Source organism: Euleptes europaea, chromosome 4 (assembly GCF_029931775.1).
Source record: "Euleptes europaea isolate rEulEur1 chromosome 4, rEulEur1.hap1, whole genome shotgun sequence".
Lineage (NCBI taxonomy): Eukaryota > Metazoa > Chordata > Lepidosauria > Squamata > Sphaerodactylidae > Euleptes > Euleptes europaea.
Window position 1 is genome coordinate 93422021 of NC_079315.1, and position 20316 is coordinate 93442336.

General features: G+C 41.7%; 1 protein-coding gene across 1 annotated transcript; it reads left to right on the forward strand.

Moving 5' to 3' along the window:
* The first annotated feature begins 371 nt into the window (after positions 1-371).
* Positions 372-19216, forward strand: TRIM23 (tripartite motif containing 23). The gene is made up of 11 exons (XM_056848664.1): positions 372-464; positions 2300-2462; positions 7146-7267; positions 8098-8376; positions 9705-9887; positions 11999-12214; positions 15723-15857; positions 17242-17371; positions 17458-17568; positions 18418-18542; positions 18826-19216. The coding sequence occupies exons 1-11, from the start codon at positions 378-380 to the stop codon at positions 19003-19005; spliced, it is 1731 nt and encodes a 576-aa protein (XP_056704642.1). The 5' UTR covers positions 372-377; the 3' UTR covers positions 19006-19216.
* The last annotated feature ends 1100 nt before the right edge of the window (positions 19217-20316 follow it).

Here is a 20316-nt window from a genome sequence, read left to right on the forward strand (position 1 = left end):
GTTTCCCGCAACGCAACGCACTCCCGTCCCCGCTTCATGAACTACAAGCCCCTGGAGTCCTCCCCACAATGCTTCCTCGCCGGCTTCCGTAGACTTTCCGTAACGGATTCTGTTGTGGCGTCCGTCCCCACCAACTGTCAACGTGATGCACGATGGGACTTGTAGTTTTCTTGGCCCCGCCGCGACTTCGGCAGGGAAGCGACTCGCAGGCAGACATGCGCAGAGGCTAAAAAAGCACCCGGGCCTTCTTGACGTCGCGCGGCCTTCCCACTTAGGGCTCGCTTTGGTGACGTCGGCGCTTAGCCCCGCCTTCCTCCGTCTCCAGGGGGATCACGGCTGCCGGAGGCGGCTCCGCCTCTGTCTTGATCCCGGCCAAGATGGCGGCCTTAAGTGTCAACAAGGTCGGGGCTGGGATGGAGGCCGGCCACAGGCAGAGCCGGGGGTCGGCTGGGCCCGTCGTCAAGGTGAGCAAAGGGCGGGTCCGGGGGAGCCTGCCTCGCGGGGCCGCCGTGTCATCGCCGCGGGATGAACTCCAGGGAAGGCGACCCCGTGCGAGACGGAGGGCCTCCCCCGGCCCTCTTCTCCCGCGTGCTAGGTGCTGTGCGGAGCAAGGGGGTGACTTAGCGCCTGCCCACAGGGGCGCTTGTTTTTTTTTTTTTAAACCTGCTGGATGGGTTAGAAGTCGAAAAATAAATCGACTGTATGGAGTCCTACAGAATCATAAGTCGGGGGGGGGCTGCTTCTTGCTCGAGCAAGAGCCTTTTTTTTTGTTTTTTTTACAGTTATGGATAGGCAGAGATTCTTGTGGGAGCACGAAAATGCAACAACCGCCCCGAAAGTCCTGCTCCTCTGCCTCATTCCGTCTTTCCTCTGGCGTGCCTGTCATGTCACCATCAGTCAGAAAATCAGTATGGACTTGGCTCCAACTTAAAGTCAATCACTATAATAAACAGGTCCACAAACTCACCATATATCGCAATTTATCGCAATTTAGTGCAAAGGTGCAGTGAAAGACTTGCAACATACGATGCTGTATTACAATCCTATGTTCACAATCCTACAAGGTATTAATCTCCAAAATATTATCCAGACAAATCTTCATAAATAACTAGTAAGAAGGTAAGATTCAAAACAGTCCATAGGGTAAAGTCCAATAATATGGCAATCTTCATAGAGGAATGATGAGGGGGACGATTGTTTCCTTTCTTCTTCAGCCCCTTTTCAGTTTGACTCCAATTGTATGTATTCAAAAGTCATTTCCTTTCTCCCATTCGGGATGAAAACGCAACCACGTTTAGCTTATTTGCACAATTCCCTAGTAGGGATATATTATTTTCAATGCATGGTCGCCCAGATGTAACTATTGCAGGTGCAGGAACTCCTCCAGAAAACTGGGCGGCAGTGCAGCCAAGTGGGCGGTAGAGGTGGTGAAAATATGAGGCGTGACAAACCTTAAACTGGCATGTTGTTGTCGTGGGTCCAAATTCATGAGAAATTGTTTGAATTCTCATTCTGAATAGTAATCTAGTATTTGTCTTCTCTTGGAATCCTTTTCTTTGTAGAGGTGACAGTGAAATGCAGGTGGATTAGTTTAGAAAATTTTCATCAGACTAACCAGTAAAGAGTAAAATACGCTTTGTCCATTGTGCTTTGGAATGTGGATTACATATCCCAACATACAGTTTTAATATAATAAATGCTCCATACTTAACGTTTTCAGCTTCCTTGATGTGGTAGCTTAATTGTATGGGATCTGAACTGAGGAGTGAGTGAAGCTGCCCTGTTACCCACTCCCCTCTAGTGACTTCTCTGTTGACCACCTTAGATATAGTATTGCTTCCAATACAGTGCCTCGTGCCTATTAAGATGTTCAGAAGACAGGTGACTGTTAGGGATGAGGCCTTTTCACTGGGGGTGCTGTGTCCCTAAAATGTTATCTCCCAAGAAGTTCACCTGGTATCTTTGTTGTCTGTGTTTAGGTTCTAGAGAAAGGTTTTTCTGGTTTGTTCTGATTTTGATTGTGTTAACTTTCTTGCAAGCTAATTAGTATTTGACCATGATGCAACTATTGCTCATTTCAGTCTACTGTTTTATATCTTAATTTGATTCCTATACTGTTGTGGTGAAACTGCTTTAATCTGCTGCTTCATTATGTGGTTATTTTAATTGTTTGTTTCTTCAGTTTCTTTTTAGCTGTGTGGGTTTTCATGTAAGATGCTGTGAACATGTTAGAAAAGCAATAAACAAATAATTTTAATAAGCCATTTGAACATGAACGTTTTCTGTTTGTAAATTGTAGGTTCTGGAGTGTGGTGTGTGTGAAGATGTATTTTCATTACAAGGAGACAAAGTTCCCCGACTACTTTTGTGTGGCCATACAGTCTGTCATGACTGTCTCACTCGACTTCCTCTCCACGGCAGAGCAGTTCGCTGTCCCTTTGATCGGCAGGTTACTGAGCTAGGTAAGAATATTTTAATTTGAAATAGTGGAGGTCCACCAAGGTTGTTGGAATGATAGTAAGATTCTGTCTCTAGACCTGCTCCTACTAAAACAATATTTAATCTTTTGTTCAGAGGCTTCATTGTGTGTTGTAGCTATCCACATGGTAGGTATGATATTAGACAGCTTAGTTATACTTGACCAACCCACCATTATAAGGAAACACTGACAGTACTCAGAAGGATTCCTTTTCAGAGGTGGGCTTCCAAGAGTTGAGAGCATTGGAAGTATCGTGCTGGATCAGTTCAAAGAATCATCAGTTCTAGCATTCTGTCTCCCATAGTGACCAACCAGATGCTGCTGGGGAACCTCATCAGCAGGATATGAAGGTGTTTATTACCTTCATCTGGTAATTAAGGTACAATTTAGTTTATTGGTGACAGTCATATTTCATGACAATAAAAATTGGTCTTGGCAGTACATGAATATGTGTTAGAAGCCTTTCTGAGGACAGCTTTGAGCGTGGACAGCTTTGAGTGAAATACCAGAACAAGAAAGCCCTGCAGTCTTTCACCTAGGTAACTTACTATTAGTTAATTCATTCACTGTCTTTCTCTTGAATTTGCACTACAAACAGATTTTGACTGAGAGACAGTTTCTCAGGTTACATTTTGTAAATGAGCCCATGCCATTGTATGAAGTGATTGTGTATTGCCACAGGACTGAGTTATTTTTTATTTCCCTATCCTGACCTGTACATTGATACATACAAGCTGAACACCTTGAAGGTGAAGTTAGTTGTTATGAGTAAGAAGAAACATGTGGAGAAAGTTATGATCTCATTTCAGTACAGGTCTTTGAATCTCTTAGAAATATATTGCTTTATGTACAGGGAGATATTTTCTTAGAATTATACCTTTCCTCCAGGATGTTGTGTGGATAATTTTCCTGGCCAAAAGTTATCAACTTTTTAGTTCCTACAGTTTTATATATCTGAACTGAGGTTACATGAAAACTGCTTGAAAATATAATATTTAAGAAAATAGCTTATTGGCAAAAATAGTATCTTGGGATATCCTTCTGAAATTGTAATTACAATTGTAGTATTGTAATTATATTGACAATTTCCTTGTGATAGCAAATTCTCATATGCTACAGGATATGGCACTGTGTCAAACCTGCTGCCATGTCACTGGCTTCTTAAAAAGAGTTCTTCAGATTCTGTGTTTGTGAAGTTAAGTTCATGTGATTACGAAGCTGGCAATACAGTTTTGACTTTAGACTACGAAGCTAGCAATACAGTTTTGACTTTAGACTTCAGTGTGGCTATAGCAAGTCCTTATGAAAGTGAAGCTTAATGAACAGTTTGACTTGTTTAAGGGGAGATGTCAAGTGTCTGCCTGTCTTGTGGTTGCCAGGAAATTCAGGAGGGGCCAAATCCCAGGTTTCCCCTGGCTTTTCTCCAAGTTATTCCAAGCCTGCTTGACTGCAAAATTTTGGGAAAGATTGTGGCAAAGCCTAGATGGCTGCCACGTGAACGGGCAAGTTTGGATTTTCCCTGTTCCGCATGGCAGCCACTGTCCCTGCCCCAGCCCCTGAGGCACCCCCCCCCCACACACACACACACATGGGGCTTTTTTGTTTTAAATCAGCAATTGAATATCCTGGTAATGTTATAACAATGCGTTTATCAGGTTGTCTGAATTTCCATTTTTAATTTTTTTAAAGTAAATTTATAGCCCTTTTTAATTGCAGAAATGTGTTTTTCACCTTAGGGAATGTAAAGCATGTGTTTTGACTGTGATGTCCTCGGTCACTGTTGAGTCAAAGAGGAATGTTTGTCTAATAAATGGCTTGTATTCTATAATCAATGGGCCCAGTATTCACTCTGCAGTTGCCCACATAATGCTGTCTTGTTTCTGATCTGCACGCTCCCTGGTATTCAAGCTTGATGCCATTTCTGCAGAGAGGCTGCCAAACTGCATGTGGGTGTTGTACTTCGGAATTAAAAACTAGTTTTGTGTGTTAGGCCCTTATGAGATCCTATGTGTGTGGCCTATGGAAGAAAAATATTTGTGAGAGGAACCTGAAAAGCGCAATGTGAATGGCTAATGCATTTGTTGTAATAAATTCCTATAGACTCTATGAGTACTGACATTTCATTTGAGGTACCCATCCATCACCATGTCAAAAGGCCAACGATGTATTGTTTTGGGTCATAAAATATTTGTGTATGTTAAGAACTTGAAGCCTACAGAGATGGAAGACTTTGGGGAGGTGCTATTTTGCATTAATCCATTACTAATTAGGTAGAAGCAATGTATTTATGAAATGGTATGATCCAGCCAAAGCTAAGAGTTCTTATACCCCATTAATTTCATAATGCTTTCTCCTAAGAAAGAACATGAAAGGCCATGCTGGATCAAACCAAGGTCCATCAAGTCCAGCAGTGCTACAAGTACTTACCGTAACTTGGCTGGATTGTGCCAAATTAATACAAGCTTGTACTAGATGCAATTGCTGATTCTTATTGATGACTTTCCATACTATGCCACCTGGATCTCATAGCATAAGCTTTATACTTGATCCTTTAGGGGGAGCATCCCATCCAGAGGGGATGCTTCTCCTGGCTCAGATGATCTGTACTCCCAACAGCATCTGCATATTGCTTCATTTTATTAGCCTCACCAACAATTTCTACCTCTGTCCCAGAACCAGATTGAAAAGACAGAAAGAGTTGGGTTGCTCTGTAGTGAGGACATTTCACCTCATGTTTACTGGGCAACCATTCCCAGCAGCTTCATGTATGGGGGGGCATCATAGAGTTCAGCAGAAAGGACCCACAGCACAACTTCCATTTGGCAGACCAAAAGCTGTTCCAGGTCTGTTTCTTGATAGAAATGGAAGCACTGGAGCATGGTATCTCCAATTCCCATCCCATACAGTGGGTCCAGGAAGATGTTAACCTTGGTCTTATTCTGTCCCACTGGGCCATGCCAAACCAAAAAGGAATGCAGAGACTCAGTAGCTTAATTTCAGTAAATTAAATGGGTTATTTGTCCCTGGCCCAAAGAGTGTCCGGCTATCCTCGGCCAGGTCCGGCTATTTCTCTGCCCTAGCCCCTTCCTGGTAGAATAGCCTCCCAAATGAGATCAAGGCCCTGCGGGATTTCAAAGAGTTCCGCAGGGCCTGCAAGATGGAGCTGTTTCGCCAGGCTTGTGGTTGAGGACAACTACGGTTTTCCATCAGTGCAGGCCTCCCTATCCCCCCTCTTTAATATCTTTATTCAGTCTAATTATCAGGAGGGGGGACTTACTGCCTGAAGGCTGCAAAGCATATACCATGGAGGAGCATCATCTTATGCACTTATGCATGTTTATTCTGATTTTAGTAACTTGTTGATTCTGGGGCTAGATTTTATTGTTATATTATGTTTTAATGTATTTTAATTGTTCAGTATGTTTCAGTTTTGTTGTAAGCCGCTCTGAGCCCAGCTTTGCTGGGGAAAGAGGGATATAAGAGTGAAAAATAAATAAATTAAAATAAAACCCAACATACACAATTAAGAGGAAAAGGAGACAAAAGGAAAGGAGGGAAAGGGAGTTCCAGGATTTACATATGACTTAAAGTAGTACAAGAATACATTAATAACAAAGAGAGTAAATGTTTCCGGTCATTTGCTGACTGTAAAGGTTTAGTCTTCAGTAGAAAGGACAGAATTCAGCTGAGAGATGAACTGAATACTTTGCGTACAAACCAGTTGGAAGCACAATAATAAAACGTAAACAAAAGAATGATGGTCTCTCCTGAGACACCTTACTGTACATTCTAGCTATAGCTGAATTCCTAAAATAACTCTTAATGTAAAGCCGCTTTCATGGTTACCAGTCAGAGGCTCAGGATCCAGAGTGTCACTGAAGGACCACCAATCAACAAGACCCACCCTATCCCGAACTTTTACTGCCTTTCTGTTGATCAGGTGTGGCACGAGGGTGTTGCCCCATTTTGGAAGGATAGAGAGAGGCATAGACGTAACTTTTCCATGCCCGTAACTTTTCCATGGAAGGATAGAGAGAGGCATAGACGTAACTTTTCCATTATCCCAAATAAAACCCATGTTCTCATAACAAAAGATGCAACTTCCTAAACCAGTGTTGCTTGAGGTCCAGAAAAACTAACAAGGTCACAGTACTGAATCTTTTTCCTGGCATTTTTTTTTTTAATCAGGGTGACCAAGTTGATTTCAAGAGTATGCTGGAAGCCAGGTTGAAATGGCAGGATTGTGCCTTGGTTTGGAAGGCACCTTGAATACCAGGGAAGACTGGTAGAAATGTTTCAGATACTGTCATTTCCACATCCTAAAGTACTCAAGACTTGTGAATTCCCTTTGGGATTATTAATTCTTTGGATATCAGACAACATCCATAGCATGGACTGTTTTTTTAAAAAAATCTTTCTTTGAGTTTTAGAAGCAATTGGCCATGGAAAAACCTGTGGGGGGGCTGCTGTTGGAAAAACTCCTTTGGCATGTGGATTCTTTGCATCACAGCCTACATATAGCAGTAGACAAGAATTTATGATGACATGTTAGCTATAGTGAGAGAACCAATTCATCTATAATATTTTGTGCATAGTGTCCTTTGCTTCACTAACGTTACTTTGACTATTTATTTATTTTATTTGTTTATTAATTATGTGACAACAGGAGATTCTGGTGTCTGGGGACTGAAAAAGAATTTTGCTTTGCTGGAACTTCTAGAACGACTCCAAAATGGGCTCGGTGGCCAGTGTGGAACAACTGAAGAAGCGATTGGCCTGTCTGGGGAGGTAGTAACAAATAACTTTGTTTGTTTTTTTGTTATAAGCGTCATGTTTAGTGTCTGCAAGTTGTATTAGAATACTTTTCTGTTTCAATGTTAAGATGGTTCTCTTCAGTTGGTTTGAAATAAATGGTGGATTTCTTTCCAGTGTTTCGCAGTCATAGTTGGCTGCAAGGTGTGCTTGTGTTACTCCACCGAGAGCATCATGCTTGGAGGCAAACTGTATGTTCAGAAATGTCACCCAGTCTTGCCCAGTTCTCCTCCTTACCATAGGTTCCAACCCACGTGGCTTTTGTAAATGCAGACCCCACGATCCCCAGCCTTTTTGGGTGGCCCAAGGTAACCTCAGCTTCTGCTTTCCACAGAAGAAAAACTGGTTTAATCTAACCAGTATTGCGGATCTTCCTGTACTGTGTGACTTCAATTTGCAAGAGGGATCAAAGGCTTGATAGAATGCTTCCTCGTGTAAAAAAGAAGTAGCTGCACATAAGGAAAATAATGTGTAATTTGGAAAAATGTTAGAACAGAAAGGCATATTGCCTTTCTGTTGCCAATGAGTTTTTGACATAACAGTATTCAAACATAAGATCTATCTGAAATTGAACCATCTTGGAAGTGCTCTGCCATGATCATGTAGTTTAGCTCTGTGTCTAAGAGCAGGATTATTTACTGCTGATATGAGTTACATTGGGCAAGGTTTGGGTTAGGGCTGGGGATCTGCTGGTGATTAGTTGATATATGTCACAATAATCTTTATAAAACATCTGGTCCTGAGCAAGCTCAGTATTCCACTTTTATATAGCAATATGGTGCTAATGTGCACTGCCTTCTTTGTAGTGCATCATTCGCTGTGATGAAGACGAGACTCACCTTGCCTCCGTGTACTGCACCGTCTGTGCTACTCACCTGTGCGCAGAGTGCTCGCAGCTTACGCATTCTACCAAGACACTAGCAAAACACAGACGTGTGCCCCTTGCTGATAAACCCCATGAGAAGACCATGTGTTCTCAGCACCAGGTGCATGCCATTGAATTTGTGTGCTTGGAAGAAGGCTGTCAAGCCAGCCCCCTTATGTGCTGCGTCTGCAAAGAATATGGAAAGCATCAGGGTCACAAAGTACGTATTCTTTCCCCCTTCTGTTTGCAACAGTGCTAAAAATGTGTGGTTGCCTAAGAAGGGGAAAGTATGTGTTTGCTCTTTTATTTGTTACTTATTTTCAAATAATAGTTTACTCCCTTTTCCTGTGACTGCCCAACACTGTGTGTGTAAAATGCCGTCAAGTCGCAGCTGACTTATGGCGACCCCTTTTGGGGTTTTCATGGCAAGAGACTAACAGAGGTGGTTTGCCAGTGCCTTCCTCTGCACAGCAACCCTGGTATTCCTTGGTGGTCTCCCATCCAAATACTAACCAGGGCTGACCCTGCTTAGCTCTGAGATCTGACGAGATCAGGCTAGCCTGGGCCATCCAGGTCAGGGCTTTCCTTTGACTACTGCTTTAATAATAACGAAAAAGCCACCAGAACATTGTCTTTCTTTGTCCTATGGTTACATGAGCTTGTATCCTATCACTTAGTTCTAAAGAAAGAACATTTATATTTTCAGAAGAAAAAGGGTCCTGTTGTCTGTGCCCCCACTTTCAGAGGTGAGGTGGGCAGCAATCAGAGATGGAGCTTCTTTCAATAGGGGCCCCTTGCCTATGGAATGACCTTCCCTTTGAGTCTCACCTTGCCCCTGCTCTACTACCTTTTAGTTGTCAGGCCAGAATGTTTCTGTTTACCTGGGCTTTTAATTAAGGGGTTGACTTTTAAACACCATTTTTATATGGCTTTAGCCTGTAAACAGTGTGTTTTATGCTCTGGCTGGGCTTTTCATGCTGGATTTTAATTAGTAACTTTTAATGTTTTTAGATTTTTGTTTTATAAAGTTCAGGTGCCCTGGAGAGGTGGCATTAATTTTTTCTAAATGATAAATAAATAAGGGGGTGATTCCTGTTAATTCCCCTCTTTCCCTGCTAGCCCCTCCTTTATGCTCAATGCTGTTTCTTATGGGGCTCAGTGGCCTCCGACAGGGAGAAGGGAACAGGAAGGTCCTGTTCCAAGAGGTCCACTCTGCAAGTAGATAAAGCCATGGTCATTAGTGTGTTTAATTTGGTGTATAATACCCACCCAGTTTTCATGTCTCCACTTTCCTGATTTTCTGAAAAGATTTCAGAGGCAATAATGCTTCCCATGCTCCTGTGAATATTTGTCTCAGCCAGCTTTCAAAATTAATCATCCATCATTTAGTAAGTGATAAGATTTTTCTAGATGTCTGATCGTCTACCCTTTCCCCCCCTGTGGTAGTATATGGGAGGAGAGACTAGCAGGAGGCATGGTGGTGGGGGGAGGTATGAATGGGAAGAATGTTAAAGGATTTCACCGTTACTTTTGATGCTTTCTTCTTAGCACAGTGTTCTGGAACCAGAAGCGAACCAGATCCGTTCTTCCATTTTAGACATGGCACACTGCATAAGGACTTTCACAGAAGAGATCTCAGATTATTCTCGGAAATTAGTTGGAATAGTTCAACAAATAGAAGGAGGAGAACAGATAATTGAAGATGGTGTTGGGATGGCCCATACAGAACATGTAAGGCATCTCGTACTTTCCCCGCAATTCTTTTTTGTTCTAAATGGAAATATGTTTTCCCTTGGATGTTTTCATAGTAGTAGTCCATGCCATCTAGCACTGAAATAAATAAGTTGCAAAAAAACTGTTTCAGACGTCTCTGTGAAAGCAGGAGAGTACAGCCAAGGTCAGCTTTGTTAACTTGTGGATAGTAAAGAGCATCATGTGAAATTGTTTTATAGAAGAAAGCAGAAAACAAGAGAATTCAGAGAAAGGAAAGATAATGGCTTGTGTCCATCCATCCATGGAAGTCATATGAAGTTTTTCTGTATTCCTCTCCTTTCCTGCAATTCCTTACAGTCCCCAGAAAGTAATTCCTAGGGTTGCAGCATCTATGCAGAGTATTAGCCACATGGATTAGGAGTGAGGGAGGACAAGGGGAGGAAATCACCCCCTCCCTCCAAGAAGCTGTGCCTGCAGAAGAGGAGTAATTTCATGCCTTTGTCCCATCTCACTCCTATCCTCCAACCCACACAAGCTATGTCTGTGCATCGGCTCCAGGAATTATCTTTCCAGGAGGTGGAAAGAGCTGTGGGAATGGTGAGAAACACATGAAACTGGGTACTCTTTGCATGCCAGAACAATTAATTTTTCTGAAATTAATGATAATGAGAAAAATATGGCTGAGATCTAGTTCGCTAGGGCTTGATAAATCTCGGGTGCCAAGTTGCCATGACACCCAGAAATTTTGTTGTGGCACCTACTATTTTCAGCAATGGTTTTATTGTAGTGTCTCTTGGTAACCCTGAGAAGTATGAAGCTTATTTATAATTTCACATCAGAATATGTTTTGTTGTATGAAACAAATGCATGTGCATGAAGCTCTTCTCATTGTGTTCTGTATGTTAACTTCATACCCTTCAGTGTTGTGGATGAATTCATTTCTTAACCTGTTGCTCTCTATACTGGCTCCAATATTCAATTCAACGGAGCTTTTAAAAGCAGTGATGACATTATGAGAAATTGGGGAGAGATTCGGTTAGGGATAGAGGTTAGTTTTTTGTTGAGGTGACGACAACCGGGGTTGCTTACATATTTATGTACTACAGTGCTTTTGCTATACCTTTAATGAAATCACAGGAAGGTGTGAAGAAGCTAGGATTAGGCTTCATGGTAGTCATAATTAGAAAAAAGTGGTCATTAAAATATGAAACCCAGCAGGCTAAACCATGAGTCTGCCTCATAATTGTTTGGGGTGACTCCTCAATCCAAAGAAAATTTGTCAAGGCTGGCTTAGCTATTTTAATCGTGCTTCTTGGAACAGCGGAACCCTACCTCCCACCCACCCCGGTCATATCACCAGCTGCTTCTGAAAGTTGCTTCAGTGGCTGCATATGCAGCATGGGAGCAGCTGTTCAAGGAATACAAACCTTTGACTATGTAATATATATTTGCATCCCAGCCTCTGTACGTAAAGGAAGAGGACAGAAGAGGGACTGAAGTGTTCAAGTGGAAATAACTCCCTTCTGCTACTATGCATTTTGTAATTTGAGACTGAAGAGACCGTAACTAGTGCGATCCTGCATTTCAGAATTCACAGCCATTGTATTCCTAACTTTCACCAGAAAAATGCAGGCTAGAAACAATGTAAAGAAATAAAAACGTGTATATCTCCTTTAGGCAAAGCCTACTGCAGATGTCTTCCATAGCCAAATACAAAATAGAGTCAGAAGCAGGGCAATGTATGGTAGAAGATAAAGTTCTCACTGTAACCGATACCTCAGCGTGGTATAGGAGAGCCAGGTGGTGTAGTGGTTAAGAGTGGTGGTTTGGAGTAGTGGACTCTGATCTGGAGAACTGGGTTTGATTCCCCACTCCTCCACATGAGTGGCAGACTCTAATCTGGTGAACTGGATTTGTTCCCCCACTCCTACACATGAAGCCAGCTGGGTGACCTTGGGCTAGTCTCACACTCTCAGCCCCACCTACCTCACAGGGTGTCTGTTGTGGGGAGGGGAAGGTGATTGTAAGTTTGATTCTTCTTTAAGTGGTGGAGAAAGTCGGCATGTAAAAACCAACTCTTCTTCTTCTCAATGGCCTGTCTCCTTGATTTCACACCTCTGATTGCCCAGGTCCCAGGCACTGCGGAGAATGCCCGCTCATGTGTCCGAGCCTATTTTTCTGATCTTCACGAAACCCTCTGCCGTCAAGAAGAAATGGCTCTCAGTGTGGTTGATGCCCATGTGCGAGAGAAATTGATCTGGCTAAGGCAGCAGCAAGAAGACATGACTATTTTGTTGTCACAGGTTTCAACTGCTTGCCTTCACTGTGAAAAGACATTGCAGCAGGTAGGAGAGCTGCCATCATGTGGCTGAAATCCATCGTTAGGTATATGAATGGTGGCGATATTAGGATGTTTTGTTTCTGTGGGGTTTTTTCCTTGTGTCGTATACCTATAACTTAGCTATTCTAAAATGCGGATTTACAAACAATGGTTTTGGGTCCCACCAACAGGTTGTGGGAGTCTTTTGAGAGGGGATCAGGACAAGGGAATAAAGGAGACAAAAGGACAGTAGTATCTGGCTCAAAAAATAGGCTCAAAATAAAAGTGGAAAGGAACTGTTTTTAGTGAAGCATACAGAACAACAGTTCTGAAGAGGGACATGGAAGAAGCCTCCCCCAGGTTACTACCAAATCCCAAACTGCCACCTGTAAATCCACATTTCAGAGTCACTGAGTTATATGTGGTGCTCCACAGATTGTGGCGGCCCTAGTAAACAACCATGATTTTTTTTTCTGGCCAGTTTTAAATCGGAACCTACCACAATATGACCTGTAACAATAAAATAACTCTAGACTAATCAGTCCTTATAAAGACTGCCTAACCCACCCCACAGGATTTTTGTGAGGCTAAAACAGAGGAGATTGTGATATTCGTTTCCCTGAGCTCCTTGAAGGAAGTGTAAAGCCCAAGAAGTTGAGCTAAAAACAACAAAAATAAAAAATAAAAAGAGAATATTTATTCAGTGAGCACCAATTAATGATAAAAACCAAGGACCTGAAAAATAGGCTTCATTAAAATAATTGTGGACTTAAGTCTTGCTGAGATAAAAAATCCATACCATGCAAATTTGATCAAACATGAACTACACAATAAACCACAAAAGTGTTTCGTCCACTTGGGCTTTCTTCACCAATATATGGGCTTAAAACCCACATCCCAACAGTGTACATTATAATGTATTTTAAGAACCCTGACCAGGTGGTTGTTCCTGAAATCATAGAAAAGAAAGAGAACCCAAATTATTATGATTATAATGAAAAAATGTTAATACTTTTGTATCAATGAAAATCATTATAAATTATGAAAAAGGACATAACTTACACTTCCTATTGTGTGTGGCTTAAAATGGATCTCAAAAAGAAACCATGGTGTCGAGGAGACCCGGTCTGCTCTCCAGCAGGCCGGTTCCTCTTTAGTTCAAAAGTCACCAAATGTTTTCCTAAGAAAACATTTATCCCTTACTGAGCTCCAGGATTCCCCCTTTGAGCGCAGTACAGGTATATTGCCAACAGCTCTCAATTCCAAAAGGCTGGCTTCTCCAGGAATGAGCTGAGAGCAGCTCTTCCCCAGCCAGTTTCCCAAAAGTCAAAAGAAGCAAAAACCGTCCCTGCAGAGTAGAGCTTCTGCCAAGGGAGGCTTGTTGCTACAAAACACTAAGGTAGGTGGTTTTCACATACACTCGCTCTCACTCCGGCACTCAGATTTAGCCCTGAGCCCCAGAAAGGTTTCTCAGACTTCAATATAAAGTCTATAAGTTTATTTTAATAAAATGTGCTCATTACAGAAAGGAAGGTATTTGTGAAGCAGGTAGCATAAAACAAGAAATCTTAGCAATCTCTAACTTCACAGTAATTCTTCAGGCAAAATAGGCAAAGTTTCCAAGAGAGTAACAAATGCAAGGCTTTAGTTGATTTATAGTTACCAAGAACAAGGTTTGGTCCTAACACGCAGAGAGTCAGTCCTTCATGGTTGTCAAAAGGTGATGATAGCTCGGGGACATGGCCAGCATGTCCCCCCCCCCCAAAGCTTCATGGTTTTTTGGTTCAGAACAGGGTCCATATGTATCTCTCCCATCTCATCAGGTGATGGCCATTCCCCAATGGGATCGTTGAGAACGCGGTAAGCTTGTAAGATATTTGGCATGATACCTCTAGGCCTTTTGAAGTTAAGGATGAATTTGCATTTGTGCAGCAATGCAAAACATCTGGTCTCTTTCGAGCTTTAGAGATGTCAGGCTTCTAACAGAATTGTCACCAAAAGAACAGATAGCTGATTTTCAATAGGAAGGCTTTGAAATGGAGGTGCTTTGAAGTGGAGGTGGCACTCCACACCTTTTCCCCAAACTGAAGTGGCTTCCCAAGGGAAATGGAAATGGTTTCCCACGGGAATAGTTTGCGAGAGAGCTGGTCATCAGCTCCCAGAGTCTGATATGAGATCATTGAAGGCCGCAGCCTGAACCAATGTTTGGTGACCAGAAGAAGAGCAAGGCTGCTTTTCTTTACACATGGATCTTGTATTTCAGTTATAATATCAACACACAAATATTGTAGTGTTTTATATAGCCTAAGAGAACAAAAATAATTTGTAAATTGAGTTATATTCTTAGTGTTGATTTTTTTTTTTTACACAAGAACCAAGAAATAATGGAAAAGAGAAAAATACAATACACCTGGTACAGGTTTTACAATCTTTGTAGGATGTATTGTCATCAACCAGAAACTCTTCAGCTTTATGTGTCCAATATGAAATAAAAGTTTAAAAAGCACAGTTCATGTTATAGTCAGGGTAAAAATGAGTGGTACTCCTTTGATTTTCCTTTTCTATTTTTGAACCTCTTGGGAACAATTCATATTGTACTACGAGTACTGAAGGCAAATTGCCATGTTCTATGAGTGGAATACAACAGTTCTATTTCTTGTATCAGTCATTCATCTGTGGCATAGTATCCACTGAAGTCAGGAACATCTGCAGCTATCATAATTTTTTATTTGTTTATTATAACATTTATGTCCTGCCTTTCATCATGGTTCAAGGTGGCTTACAATAAAGACATTTCTATTTTTAAAACCGCAAAAAAAGCAAAACCCAAATCTTTCCCCCTCCCCCTTCCTGTCTTAATTTCTCTCTTTTTAGAATAAATAAGTTGAACTTACTTAAAAAGACAGCTGAACAGTTAGACTGCTTGAGGGTAACGTTTCATCGCTCATTTAGTCATAAATTACATTGTTTAATAAATGTAAGTTTTAAGTATTGTCGAAGGCTTTCACGGTCATAGTTCATCAGTTCTGGTAGGTTATCTGGGCTGTGTGACCTTGGTTTTGGTATTTTCTTTCCTGACGTTTCGCCAGCAGCTGTGGCAGGCATCTTCAGAGGAGTAACACTGAAGGACAGTGTCTCTCAGTGTCAAAGTGTGTTAGAAGAGTAATATACAGTATATAGTCAGAAGGGGGTTGGGTTTGAGCTGAGTCATTGTCCTGCAAAAGAATCACAGGTAATGTGCTAATCATTGTCCTGTAAGTACCAAGGTAATGTGCAAATTAGGGTGTGGTATGTTAATGTGGAACCATTGTATCCGGATACCATTGTATCTTCCAACACACTTTGACACTGAGAGACACTGTCCTTCAGTGTTACTCCTCTGAAGATGCCTGCCACAGCTGCTGGCGAAACATCAGGAAAGAAAATACCAAGACCACGGTCACAATGTTAAGTTTTATTTGTTGGATTTGACATGGAAAGCTCAGGAAAGCAGTGCTGTTTTGTTGCATTAGCTTCCTTGTATTGTACTTCAGGATGACTGCAGAGTTGTGTTGGCCAAGCAAGAAATCACAAGACTTCTGGAAACACTTCAAAAGCAGCAACAGCAGTTTACAGAGCTTGCAGACCACATTCAACTTGATGCTAGCATTCCAGTGACTTTCACAAAGGTACAGGCTCTTAATTCTTAGGTCACTTAAACTCTGACCGTGAGTCTGGATCAGGGTGACTTTTGTGCTCTTTCCTCTTCTTTCTCGTCTCTCCTCCCCCCCCCCGCCCCGCCTGTCCAACAGCAGTCATATTCCACACTGCATCTGGCTTTTAAATCTGTGGCTATTCTAAAGTAATTTGAAACATAACACTCAGCTTTGTTCTTATGAGAAGTTAATTACATCTAGAAGAAAGCAGAATTAAATTCTCCTAGGGTTGCCAGCTCTAGGCTGGGAAATACCTGGAGGGACCTCATTGGGGTATAACGCCATAGAGTCCAATTTCCAAAGCAGCCATTTTCTCCAGGTGAACTGATCTCTGTCGCCTAGAGATCACTTGTAATCCCAAGAAATCTCCAGATTTGATCGACTGCTTGATGGTATGCTAATAAAGGTATTGAAATTTGAATTTGACATCTCCAGATACCACCTAGAGGTTGGTCAACCCTAAATACTCTCCATATATGACTTTTAAGTCTTGTTCACTTCACAAGTCATATACATTTTTTAAAGAATAATATACAGGGTCAGGAAGCATTTTTCCTCCGGGCCAGATTGGGCAGGGATCCTGGAGGTTTTTTGTTGCCATCTTCTGGGCATGGAGTAGGGTTCACTGGGGGTGTGGGGGGAAGGTAGTTGTGAATTTCCTGCATATTGTGCAGGAGCTTGAACTAGATGACCCTGGTGGTCCCTTCCAACTCTGTGATTCTATGAAATAATGTCCAGGATTTGGTGTGTGTTTGATTCTTCACCCTCCTGCACTAGTATCACTTGTGTCATACTGGGTTTGCTCTCGTATTTAACTCACGGATGCAAGCTACATTCTTTAACATGAAAAGTCTGTATCCTAAATAAGGATACCATGGCTGAGATCCAAAGAGCACTGTGTGCCTGCCCACCTCCTCTCATGGGCCAGGAAATGCCCCTTTGTTCCCCCCCTTCTCTTTCTTATTTGACTGCATGGAAGGCTACTCTAGAAGATAAGGAAGATTAGACATTAGGAAGAATTTTCTAACAGAGCAGTTCCTCAGTGGAACAGGTTTCCTCAGGAGGTGGTAAGCTCTCTTTCCCTGGAGGTTTTTAAGCAGAGGCTAGGTGGCCATCTGTCAGCAATCTGATTCTATGACCTTAGGCAGATCCTGAGAGAGAGGGCATTCTGGGCATGGAGTAGGGGGTCACTGTGTGTGTGTGTGTGTGGAGGAGCTGGTTGTGAATTTCCTGCATTGTGCAGGGGGTTGGACTAGATGACCTTTGTGGTCCCTTCCAACTCTATGATTCTAAGATCACTTGGTGTTTGGAAATGGCTTTGCGTCTTCAAGGCACTCTTTATTTCTCTTGTTTTCAGGACAACAGGGTACACATTGGGCCAAAAATGGAGATTCGGGTTGTGACCCTGGGATTAGATGGAGCTGGCAAAACCACTATTTTATTTAAATTAAAGCAGGATGAGTTCATGCAACCTATTCCAACAATAGGCAAGTAACAGTGACTCAGAAATAATGTTTTATGTAGAAATGACTTGTTAGAAGTATGACTTTTAAAAACTTTGGTTTCCTCTTAGGTTTTAATGTTGAGACTGTAGAATATAAAAATCTGAAGTTCACCATTTGGGATGTAGGAGGTAAACACAAGCTGAGACCTTTATGGAAACATTATTACCTCAACACACAAGGTAAGAGTAAGCACATGTTTTGTTTAACTAAAGTGTAAAATAAATGTGACTGTTGAAGGGTAAGATAGTGAAAGATTGTAGGCTTCTTTCTAAGCCTGTAGTCATGAACACAACTACTAGAAAGTAGGTTCCATTGGAGTCAATGTGTGTATTATTTCAAAGTAGACGTGTATAGGATTTAGTTGCCAAGTAATATTTTGTCTGATAGATCATGGTGCCTGTGAAGATTGATTTGCATGAATCTGATTGCGTGTTGAGCTATAGAATCAGTTTAAATGGCATTTACTCTATCAGTGGTTCTCAACCTTTTTTGCTCCATTCCCTCCTTTCACCATTGTTCAGAATATAATTCCCCCCTTCCCAAGATAGTCTAACTCAAAAAAACAAACTACAATTTTCCTGATTGTACATAATCTACAGGACATTGCGCTTTGCTGAGTAGTGGTCCCAATTCCCACCCCCGGAACCCTAAAATTCCCCCTGGGGGAAATTCCCCCCTTGATGAGAACCCATGCCCTAGCTGGTTAACTTTTTCAAGCAATTTGCAGCATTTTTACTTTCATGATTCCGTTGGACACTGCAGCTGTCTGATGCCAGTTTAGAAAGTTATATTATGCAATATGTTTGTAAGAAACTGGTTCCGTTATTAATAGGAAGAAGCATGTTCTGAAGGATGTTTTCCAAACCTAGTTAAAATGTAACGTATAGGATTGACATCTGCTCTCCCCTCATGCTCTAGCTCCCTTCCCCCAGTTAGCACATTTCCTTGTACACATGATAATCTGAAATTTGAATGAAAAAATATACATGTGCAGAAATATAACCAATTACCCATTCTCATTTTTTTAGCGGTGGTGTTCGTTATTGATAGCAGCCACCGAGACAGGGTCAGTGAGGCACACAGTGAACTTGCCAAGCTGTTAACAGAAAAGGAGCTACGAGATGCTTTGCTACTGATCTTTGCCAATAAGCAGGTACTGTGGTTCCTTTCTGTCCTGCCATGCCACCATTTTACTTTGCGGTAAATCCATAGGAGTGCAAAACAAACTTTAAAAGTTGTCTTAATTAAACTAATCTGTATTTAGAGCGAAATTCACTGCTTTTTCTTAGCTAAAAATCGGCCCGCGCGTCCTTTGGGCGGGGTAGTTTGGCTGTAGAACGTCCGTGAAATAGTTCTTAACGCGTTGCATAAATAGGAAGGCTTGACTGTGAAACTGCAGTCCGTGAATGTAATGAGTCTATGGCTGTTCTTTACAGGATGTGGCGGGGGCACTTGCAGTAGAAGAAATCACAGAATTGCTGAGCCTTCACAAACTCTGCTGTGGCCGAAACTGGTACATTCAAGGTTGTGATGCCAGGAGCGGCATGGGACTCTACGAAGGACTGGACTGGCTGTCACGGCACCTGGTGGCTGCAGGTGTACTGGATGTGGCTTAAATCCCTGTCGAACCGTGATGCTTGGACTTTGGTTAACTTATTTGTGTGACTTGAGGTGGTGAGACATGAATTTTTGCATCTAAAACTGTTTCCTAAAAGAAAACAACTAATAGTTCTGCTGGAATGCTTTATTGGTGTAGTACAGTGATCGCGCAATTCCTTTAGGTTTGAAATTATGGTAAATTAATACAGTGGGTTTAATACAGAGTTGCAGGAAAGGTGCCTTGATTTTTAAAGAAATGTCTTTTCACTTCCTTCCGATCTCTTATCACACAGTTACTTTCAGGATTTGGCATTTGACACCTTTGCTTTCATGGTTAGCCTCACTGAAATCAATTTTGTTTCCTAAATCTGAAAACATGCAGAGATATGTTACTAGTGTTTCTTGGCATTGCCTCTATTAAAAACTTGCAGTGATAAAACGTAGCAGGAACTTTCCAATGCTTAAAAGAAAAAACCCATATTCAAGCCTAATCTTTCAGATCTTGCTATGGCTCCTGGATTGTAATTTCTGTTGCTTCTTTGTGATTGATTTTGTGTTTGTGATAACTATACACACACACGTGCACACACACCCCTCCCTAAGAACCTTAGTACTAGAAGGACATCTATATGCAACTTTTACCACTTTATGCTTCCTATTAGGTCTTGGAAAAACTGTTGTTTGTATATTCTTCTTTTGCAGCATAGAAATTATAGAATATCTGTAACTATTACCGTGAAAACATTGGCAATGAAGTAGGAACAAGAATACTTTCACATTCAATACAGTTGAACTTAAGGGACAGATTTTCAGAACAATGAAATGTTTTGTAATTCTGAAATGTTCTTCTACTCCTTTGGCAGCTGACAGCAAAATATTCTCCATATGGTATATAATGAAATTCATTCAGCAGCAGCAGCTGCACTTGAATGATTGATAAAGTGATGTTGAGAGATCGGTTTTGACTGAGGGTCTGAGGTTACATGATCAGTTACTTTCTGCACATATATTGAGGTGGACCCAACCTTTTTTGTTTTTTCATTCAATCTTGCCCTTCTTTCCTCCTCACTACAGCCCTGGTCTCACACGGCATTTATCCATCCAGTTCTCATGATCTGCAGCAAAAACATTTTTGGGCATTCAAACAAATGTCAGTTGAATTTCTAACTAGGTTTTCCCTCCCCTGTTGTGGAGGCTGTTCATAAAAAGCTGAATAAGTTCAGGTTCAACAGCCTTCAAAATTGTTTATTGCTTTCCTGTAGGAATAGTGCTTTTGGTGCCATGAATGGATACTGACAGGATTTGGTGGGCTGAGGGAGGAACTCTGT

Bases quoted from the DNA above. Each gene is read 5' to 3' on its own strand.
- TRIM23 (XM_056848664.1), top strand. From the start codon at position 378: ATGGCGGCCTTAAGTGTCAACAAGGTCGGGGCTGGGATGGAGGCCGGC. The intron at 9,888-11,998 runs GTAAGGCATCTC...CTGATTGCCCAG, and splicing joins GGATGGCCCATACAGAACAT to GTCCCAGGCACTGCGGAGAA. The intron at 15,858-17,241 runs GTACAGGCTCTT...TCTTGTTTTCAG, and splicing joins TTCCAGTGACTTTCACAAAG to GACAACAGGGTACACATTGG.